The 10,302-nt window shown below is 41.3% G+C and overlaps 1 protein-coding gene across 5 annotated transcripts in view; it reads right to left on the bottom strand.

The window, feature by feature from the left end:
* LOC122563483 (polycomb protein SCMH1-like) overlaps positions 1–10,302 on the bottom strand; it is a 188,539-nt gene that overhangs the window by 171,836 nt on the left and 6,401 nt on the right. For 3 of the 5 annotated variants that reach the window (XM_043717254.1, XM_043717253.1, XM_043717257.1), the window contains one exon: positions 5,096–5,168. In XM_043717254.1, coding sequence (XP_043573189.1) covers positions 5,096–5,120 — 25 coding nt within the window. In that variant the 5' untranslated portion in view covers positions 5,121–5,168. Of the gene's footprint in view, positions 1–5,095; positions 5,175–10,302 lie in introns of those variants that run through there. The other 2 variants (XM_043717256.1, XM_043717255.1) reach the window with 1 other exon arrangement.

Below are 10,302 nucleotides of genomic sequence, written 5' to 3'. Positions count from 1 at the left end.
GAGGTTTACAAAATTATGAGGGGCATGGATAGGATAAATAGAAAAAGTCTTTTCCCTGGGGTCGGGGAATCCAGAACTAGAGGGCATAGGTTTAGGGTGAGAGGGGAAAGATATAAAAGAGACCTAAGGGGCAACGTTTTCACGCAGAGGGTGGTACGTGTATGGAGTAAGCTGCCAGAGGAAGTGGTGGAGGCTGATACAATTGCAACATTTATGAGGCATTTGGCTGGGTATATGAATAGGAAGGGTTTGGAGGGATATGGGCCGGGTGCTGGCAGGTGGGACTAGATTGGGTTGGGTTATCTGGTTGGCATGGACGGGTTGGACTGAAGGGTCTGTTTCCATGCTGTACATCTCTATGACTCTAGTTCCCACTGATTATCGTAAGGCTTGGGCCCAATCCTATTGGGACAAAATTAGTTGAGAAAGTTTCACCTTGATTGGTTCAACACTTTTCAATTAGAAAATGGCTGCCTAGTGAAGTCCTAATTAAATACCTGGACAGTTTTAAGAAGCGTCTAGGGACAAGCAAAGCAGCCAAGGCCATCTTGTATGTTGAGCAGGAAACAATTCCATGATCTGCAAAGTCTGCCCAGAGCCATTTGCCTCACGGGCAAATGTAGAGGCAGAAATCTGGAGATTGGAAAGTAAAGGAATTATCAAACCATTCCAGTTTGCTGAATATGCAATACTGGTCATATTGATTGTGAAGCCTGATTGGTTGGTTTGCCTTGGTGGGGATTTTAAACAAACAGTAAACCGCATCTCACAGTTGGATAAATACTCAATCCCTTGCATAGAGGACTTATACACAATGCTGGTGAGGATGGGTGGGGGCTGGGAGGATGTCCTTCACAAAGCTGAACCTGAGCCATACATTCTTGCAATTGTGGCGAGATGAGGATTCCCCAAAGTATGCTACAATTATTACCCATAAGGGTTTGTACCGATATATGAGGCTGCCATTTGGCTGGCACGGCGGCTCAGTGGTGAGCACTGCTGCCTCATAGCACCAGGGACCCGGGTTTGATTCCAGCCTTAGGCAACTGTCTGTGTGGAGTTTGCACGTTCTCCTTGTGTCTGCATAGGTTTCCTCTGGGTGCTCCAGTTTCCTCCCACAGTGCAAAGATGTGCGGGTTAGGTGATTTAGCTATGCTAAATTGTCCATAGTTTCAGGGATGTGTAGGTTAGCTGCATTAGTCAGAGGTAAATGTAGGGAAATGGGTCTGGGTGGGTTACTCTTTGGAGGCTGAAGGGCCTGTTTTCACATTGTAGGGATTCTACGATTTGGGATATTATCAGCTTGTGCCATTTTTCAGGAGACAATGGAGAACACTTTACAAGGTCCATCCCAAGTCACCATTTATCAAAATGATGTGGTAATAACAGGGAAGATTGATAATGAGCACTTAGAGAATTTGGACATAGTCTGTAGATGTTTCTCCACAATATGTGTATGTCTTAGAAAGGAAAGATGTGTGTTCCAAGCACCCCGAAATGACCTATTTGCATGACCGAGTTGACAAGTCTGGGTTCCACACATTGGAAGATAAAGTGAGGGTAATAAAGTATGGCTCCGAAGTCTTACCAGAGTTTAAGTCTTTCTTTGCATTGGTGAATTATTACAGAAAATTCATCCGTAATCTGGCCTCCATCCTTGCACCTTTACATCTACTGCTGAAAAAGTGTCAGCCTTGGAAATGGTCTCGTAGCCAAGGTGTAGCCTTTAGGGGAGTGAAGAGGTAGCTATCATCACGTAAGGTGTTGACACACCATGATCCCAAACAACATCTGGTGCAGGCGTGTGATGCCTCTCCATATGGTATCGGGTTAATGTTGGCTCACAGGCAGCCCAATGGAGAGGAACACCCAATAGCATACCCAGGACTTTGGTTGATGCAGAGTACAAATACGCCCAGATAGAGAAGGTTTGGTGATCATCTTTGGTATGAGAAAGTCTCCCCAGTACCTTTACGGATGTAAATTTGTAATAGTAACAGACCACAAACCCCTCTAAAGGTACTCAAAGGGAACAAAGCCGTGCCATCCACAGCTGCAGGTTGAATTCACTGGTGGGCTCTCATTCTAAGTGCTCATGATTACAAATTGGAACACTATCCGGGAGGCCAAGTAGCAAATATGGATACTCCTGCTAGCAGGTACACCATCAGTGAGTCCACCACTGGAAGAGTCCGTTCTGGTTTTAAACTTTATGGATACCCTTCAAGACACTGCTGACAGTATCAGACTGCGGACACAAGAAGATCTGGCCCTAGCAAAACTAAAACAGCTAGTGGTAATGGAGGAAACAGGAAGGCCATCTCAACCACATGCATATAGTTCATTCAGCAAACACTGGGACAACAACAGAAAAACTGCACACATCTTTTGCAATACGCTGGCTCCGGAAGTGTTGGTCATAGACAATGGGCCATCACTTATCGACAGGAATTTGAGTATTTCCTAAAGTCGATTGGGTTTTGGCATGTCAGTACAGCTCCGTACCATGCATCATCCAATGGCCTGGTGGAAAGAGCAGTCCAAACTTTGAAGGCAGGCTTAAAGAAACAGCCTACTGCTTGATTCAATTCCAAACTGTACTGGTTCCTATTTAATTATCAGATCACTCCTAGTGCAATGCCAATGCTGGGCACAAGACTCCTCTACACGAGAGGCAGTTTACTTCAGCGGATAAAGTTTGGTGCTGGAACCATGGAAATGGCCCTACATGGGGAAGAGGCATGGTCAACACGAAGATAGGTCCTGTGACATACAAAGTTTGGGTGGGGGAGGTGGGGAACAACCAGGTGGACACATGGAATCTGCAAACTCACATACGGGGCAGGACCAAAACGAATGTAGTCCTTCAGAACAACCGCAAAGGCTGTCAGAAGCTGTGGGTCCTCTCCCTCTGTCTGGTATTGAAGAAACTTCAGAATTTTTGATGGACACAGTGGCTGTTGCACTCTTGATGCCTTTTCTGCCTTAAGAAGGGATTGAAATTCCTCTGAGATGGTCCAGGCACAAGAGGTGGGCACTGATCCAGTACATGCTGCCCATATCCAAGGCAGAGTCAAAGAAATTGAACCTGGCATGAAACTGCCCCAGGAGAGGCTATAAGGAGAATAACAGGTCTGCATCCCTGGACTCAGAGGGGGAGGGTTGAAGTGAATGCAATGGGATCAGTCAAGTGGACCTCATAGAATGACTTCTCTGACTGTACCAGGTTAACTGTCCCAATTAGGGAGCCCTGGCTGACAGATACAAACAAGAGTGTCAGGGGCTCTGTTCAGTCTGAGAGTGGGCTCAGAGGGAGCTGGATCAGTGTCAAGTACTGTGCATGTACTGTAAAACGGTTACTTGGTGATAGAAAACTAGCCTCTGTGGAGACATTTCACCCTTACCTCTCAAGCTCTTAGATGTTTATTCCTCCTTTGGAATCTCTTCAATTAGGTTATAATCCCTTTCCTAACAGTAAAATAGCCAAAAATAACAAAAGCTTCTGAACGTGTCCACCTCGCTATCCCTCGGTTGTATTTCTATAATCTTTGACCTGGTGGACAATGCCATCCTTCATCAAGACCTCTTCTCTATTGTGCAGCTTTGGAGACTGCCCTGGCTGAATTCCAATTTTACCAATCTCAAAGACAGAACATCTTGAGTAACCATTATATTAGTTGCAGATCAATTCCTGCTCCCTTCCTCATTCTATCTTGGTTACATGATTGAAAAAGTGAGCTATGGACAAGATACATTTCAACTCACTCCCTCACAAAGTCAGTGATACCACAGCAAACTTGAATGTTTGCTAATTACTCTTTGGCCAGTACCTTGAACTGAGCCAGGCTGTTCACAACCTCAAGGACCTGTTCAACTCCAAGTTGACTTTGACTCTACAGCTTTATACGACCTGCTCTTCCTCTATCAATCACTGTCTATCTCAGCCTCTATTGTAAAACCTTCGTGTATGTCTTCATCACATCCAGACCCAACTATTCCAACGCTTTCTTTGTTGATTTGTAATTCATCCAAAACAGTGATCTCCATTCAAATCCATACCAAATCTCTCTCGCTACATTAACCATTGTCTCTGTTTACTTAGATTGCTTTTTAATCCTCCAACTTTAGTTCAGTTGCTTGTGCATTTAAACTCCTTCATATCCTTGCCTTCCTTATTTCAGGCGACTTCTCCAGCCTTATGTTACAATAGTACCAAATTCATTACTCTTCAATTTGCAGCTTCTTATGATTCCTCGCTCCACCAACCCTCCCTCACATGCTCTGCACCCTTTGATAATTTTTATTTTCAAAATAGAAATCTGTGCAGGCTCAGGAAGCTTCTTCCTCTCTTACTGCCATGATATAACCACCAATAATAGTTGAATGACGAGTTAACCATCTTTGCCTGTTACTTGAGTGATAAACTTTGGTCATGGCACATTGTAAAACTTGGTGTTCTGCTTTCAGCAAATATTATTAGTTAGTTTTTGTGCTGTTGGGAATGAAATCCCTGGTGTAAACCACATCAAGAAGGCAAAAACTCTCAATTAACTCTCAATTAACATGTGTGCAGTCCATCATGTACACATTATCAATAGTTTAATCTGTTTCCTGCATCGCAGTTTTAAAGTCTGCTCGTATACCCACCCCTCCATGTTTTAGATTTACGTTATCTGCTTACCCATTGACTACTACTTTAGATAAACACCATATTACTTTGACAACAATTTAAAACACAAATCTGTATAGGTATGCTATTTTTCTTTACCTCATCAGAGACCAGCCTTGGTAAGTGTATCCATTAGTCTAACGTGTATCCAGATAGTTTCCTCTTACCCCATAGAATGCTTGAATTCTACTTTGAATGTAATACTTACAGACCCCAACAACCAGAACCAAACCGATCCTCCGCATGGCGCAGATTCTGTTAGTTCAATTCATTGCAACTTAACAGCAGTTTCAATGTCATTTTTCTGAAGTCAGGCTGCAGCATTTCAAATCTCTTGTTCTGCAATTCTGTCCATTTTTCTGTGGAACCTGCAACCCTCAAGTTGATAAAGAGAACTTTTTATCTTAGCAGGTTATCAGCACTCACCTTTTTGAGATCCCGGTTTTCTCATTGTCCAGAACACACGGTCAATGTACTCAAATCAGCTGGGAACTGAATCCTGCAAAAGAAGAGAAAAAGAATAAGGACAGAGGATTACAAAGTCAGCTATAATTTCCAACTAATTGGGCTCAAAGTCTCATGATTTACATGACCAAGAGGTGGGATAAAAACTGGAAGATACATAAAGAATACAAGTACCCTCCTTGGGTGAACGTAAGAAAGAAGAAAGATGTAGAAACTTGGATTTTACAGACAAAGTCAAAATAGAAGTAAAATGTTGTGGTTATTGCAACCAAATATAAATCTTGTGCATCACCTAAGAGAAAAAAAATGGAATGGGACAGAAAACAAACAAATAGAGCAAAAGACATGAAGGGGAAGACATAGTTTCTCTTTATCTATTCTATTTCCACTGACTGGGAATGTAGGATGAGGGAAATGGTCAAATAAATTGGATCGGAAGCAAAGCAACTTCCTGTAAAGCGTAGAACACTTTTGGAACTTTCCACATTACATGGCATTTGATGCTTATCAATTATTACTTTCAAAATTGGGATTGACAGATTTGGCCAAAGGGATTAAAGGATAACAGACAGAGGTGAGTACATAGAGTCAATCATTGATCAGCCATGATCTCACCAAACGGCTAAACAGCATCAAAAGGCTAAATTGTCCACTGCATTGTTTTTTCCAAAGCAAAACTTAAAGCTGGGATCACAAAAGTATCAACGCTGGCAACTGCTTCTTGCTTCCTCTTTCAGCTTTTCCCATATTCCATAGAAATATCCCATATTGCCACACTTGTTTGATTACCCTCGTATTTGGAACACTTGAAGATCAACACAATGGCAGCATCTACAAGACGCACTGCAATAAGTTACCAAGGCTCCTCCAGCAGCACTTTCCCCTGCACACAGCTCTCTAGAAGGACAAAGGCAGTAATTGGATGGGAACACTATCCCTATCATGTAACACACCATCCTGACTCAGAAAGATAGTACTATTCCTTCACTGTCAGTCCTTCAAAATCTCGGAATATCCTTCCTCTGGGTGTGCCTGTGCCACATGCATTGTTACCATCACCACTTTCTCAAAAGCAATTACAGATGAGCAATAAATGTTAGTCTACCCAGCACTGGATAATGAAGAAACTTGGACATTACGCACAAAGCCAACAAAAGTGGAAATATGTTCCAGTTATTGCTTTTGAGTAAGTCAAAAATTAACGTGATTTTATAACTAAATGTCTTTCCGATTATTAACCCTTCCCCATTCATCCAGGCTGGAAGGTGGCACTAATATATGTTGGCTTGCCTTCCCCAGGGTTCTCTCATTGCCAAGATCCTGCTGGTTCACAGCAGGTGACCTAACAATAGACTCAGTACAAATGCCTATGCTGGAAAATCTGCTCCAATTAAAAATTCCCTGTAATAGAAAAAATATTACTATTAAATTGAAAGTAATTTAATGTATTTGATCTGTTTTGCCTATAATAGGTAACTGGTGTGGCACTGTCTCATCCATATCTTAATTTGAGCCAATCATACAATTATTTTTGGTGAAAAGTCCATAAGCATTATTTGTAAACTATAACTGGGTTTGACAGTCAATTTTTAAAAAAAATTATATACCATAATAACTTTACATTAAATTATAATTGGTATAGACAAGTGTAAATCTTGGGAGTTCCATCTCAAGATTTCCTTCTATAATGAAAGGTCAGTTTACTTTAGGATTCCCATTGTCAAGAGGTTAGTTCTCCCTCAGGACTGGAGTACTCATCTAGATGGTGAATTGAATGAAATACCTACACTGTTTTGTGCTGAATTTGAGATGTTAAGGTGATCAAAAAAAATTCCAAAGCACTGTTCAATCAGGAAATTCTGAAGATTCCTGACTAAATTAAAACTTGAACTGATTATATAATTAGTCATTTCCATGGGACCCTGCTGCACAGATACCTCCTTCCAATTTAACTACTTGACAACATTAATGACCTATTCTGAAACATTAACAATCAACTTCAGTCAACGTTTGGCATAGCCCGGAGGTATTCCAAGGAGCTGGATACATGCAAGTCTCTCCTTTCATAAAACTGCGGAAGTCTCTACAATTAAATTAAGAAAATGGCTTGGAAACATTTGTACAAATCAGACACAGGACACTAAAATGTAATGCCCGGAGGGCATAATTTCATCATAAATTCTGTAAGGTGTCAATGAGAGGATGGCTTGGTAAATCCATTTTATTAGAAACTCCCAAGTGTAGTTTTGTCATTGGATAATCATGTTAAACTGCCCTGGTCATTACCTTTAGTACAGCTGAACACCCACAGCTATAACAGTAGAAAGGAGCAGGCATGCTGCTGGATTTAGCGTCTTTATTTTGGTACTTAGAAAAGAAGTTGATACTTTCAACATGCCATTTGGCAACAAAGGGAAAAAGAAATGATCATTTATCACAGCAGCTTATATAAAAAAAAGAGAACCAGCCTCCCAGTGGATCACACGCTGTGGCACTGAACAAAGCGCGTTTGGCAGGAAGCAGCTTCCAACCATGGTCTGCACTGTTAGCTCAACCAAAGTAACATTTTTGTGATTTCAAGTGGCCTGCCTCACTGTTCTGTAAGAGTGAAAAATTGTTTGCTTCTGATCTAGCCAATGCACCCAAAGACCTGAGCGTTAATATGATTTCTAAATAATGCAGAAACATTCTGCCCCTAAACTTACATTTGTAAAAGGGTACAGCAGCACACAAGAATTAGGAGCTGGAGCAGGCTATTTTGTCCTTCAAGCCTGCTCCACTAATCAATAAGATCACAGGTCAAATCTCACTCCACTTTCCCACAATATCTGCATTTCCCTCAACTCCCTTAGTATTGAAAATAACTATCATCCATTTGACAGTGGACTGCAAGTTTACCAGAATCTATGAGTCTGAATCACAGCAGGTGGGCCCCCAATATCATTACCTTATCATAGGTCAGTATCTTAGCACTGAGCTTCCCCCCAACATCCCCCCGCGGCACATTCCAGTATCAATGTAGCTATTTCCCAGATGAATTCTGGAACATCTATAACATGTGCAATAAGAGGAAACAACAATAGTCAATTGCTACAAGGAACACTTGGTCCTGGAGCTCAATGATCAGGGATATCACAGGGACCCAGAGTTAATAAAGAAACCAGAAACTGCAGCAACTCAGCAGCAAAGAACAACTTGGCAATAGAGACCACAGATTGGCATATTGACAGAGAAGAGAATGGACTTCATACAAGATCGAATCCGAGTGGAATGGGGTGGAGTGGAGATCGCTCAAGATGGAGGAAAGGAAAATAACATTTGCACAGAGGCATCCCATTAATAGGGTAAAACAAGAGATCAAAATAGGTCTCATAGGAGAGCAAGGGTCAGAGGAAGGTCAGCTCCTAATGCAATAAAGCCAAGTGAATCCAAAGCAAATGAAGAGGCATGTAAAAAGTGAACAGGAAAGCAGGGTTCATTAAAAGTATCAGCCAATTCAATTAACATACTTGCAGGAGGCAGGTGAGAAAGGAAGCAGTGAAAAACCTGAAACAACTTGGCACGATATCAAGTTATTAATAGGTTGCGAGTTTGTTCAGCAAATTCTTTTCTATGTCCCCAGTAAAGACAATGGATTTCCTAAGAAAGGCAGAGTTACTACGAAAGTAAATCCAAACCTGCTGAAAATACAATTACTGCATTAGTTCATCGAAGGCAAATGCATCACACTTGGATGTTCTGCATTAATGAATATTCCACAAAAATATTTCAATCCAAGTTTTTGCGTAATTTCTCTCAGGAATTGTAAAAGGTAACATTCAGACAAGTCACAAAAGAGGCTATAGTTTTACCATAAGTTCTTGGTCATTCAGGCTTGAGGTGATGAGGAAGTATTAAATGGGATTAGAGGAAGTATTAATGGGATTAGCATCCTTTAAAGCGGATAAATTCCCAGGGTCAGATGAAATGCATCCCAGGTGCTAAAAGAAAGCAGGACAAAAACAACAATTCTGAGGCCAACATTTTCCAATATTTACAGGATGCAGAAATGGTGCCAGTGAATTGGAAGATGCTAGCATTTTATTTTTGTTTAGTAAGGGAATGAGGGATAGACTAAATACTTCCAAACCAGCTAATCAAGGCTCGGTAAAAGGCAGACTATTGGAATCAATTCTGAGACATATAATAAACTGCCACTCAGAAAGGCATGGAATAATCAAGGACTGCTAGCGCAGATTTAATCAGGGAAGATAGAGTCTGATTAAATTAACTGAATGTTTTGAGAAAGTAACAAGGTGGATTAATGGGGTAGTGTAACTGATACCCTCTACATGAATTTTAGCAAGGTTGTTAGAACATTCCCACATGGAAGTCTGCTTAAAATAAAAGCACGTGGAATCCAGAGGAATGCAGTGCACTGGTTTCAAAAATTGGCTGGGTGGCAATGGCATTTTTGCAACTGGGAGGTTGTTCCACTAGGGTTCTGCAGGGTTCAGTTACTAGTCCCAGACTTTTCTGTGATCCTTACTTATGATTTGGATGTTTGGGGAAGTGACAGCCTAGTGGTATTGTTGCTAGATTTATTAGTCTAGAGATCTAGGTAATGATCTGGGGACCTGGATTTGAAACCAAACATGGCAGATGGTGGAAAGTGAATTTAATGAAAATCTGGAATTATGAATCTAATGATGACCATGAAACCATTGTAAATTATCGGAGAAACCCATCTGGTTCACTATAATGTCCTCAAGAGAAGGAATCTGCTGTCATTACCTGGTCTGGCCTACATGTAAATCTAGATCCACAGCAATGTGGTTGACTCTCAACTACCTAATGAGCAATGAGGGATGGCACAGCTAGCAATACCCACATCCTATGAATGAATTTTAAAAATTGTAGGGTGCATGAGCAAACATTATGCTGACTGCCCAAAAAATGGGCCAGGTAGTTGATAGCAAGTAGGAAGGCTGCAGACTTGAGAAAAATTTCATTGAACTAGTCAGGTAGGCAGAAAAGTGACCAGTGGAATTCAGTCAAGAAAAGTGAGAGGTGATCCATTCGAGAAATTGAAACAAGGGAAGAGAATACAAAATATATGGCAAAATACTGAGTGGTGAAGAGGAAGTGAGAGAAGCCTTGGCGTGCATGTCCAAAGTTCCTAGTAGGTA

The sequence above is a fragment of the Chiloscyllium plagiosum genome, chromosome 27 (genome assembly GCF_004010195.1).
Source record: "Chiloscyllium plagiosum isolate BGI_BamShark_2017 chromosome 27, ASM401019v2, whole genome shotgun sequence".
NCBI classification, from domain to species: Eukaryota; Metazoa; Chordata; class Chondrichthyes; order Orectolobiformes; family Hemiscylliidae; genus Chiloscyllium; species Chiloscyllium plagiosum.
Note: the sequence above shows the minus strand (reverse complement) of the source record. Positions and strands in the feature narration are given on the sequence as shown.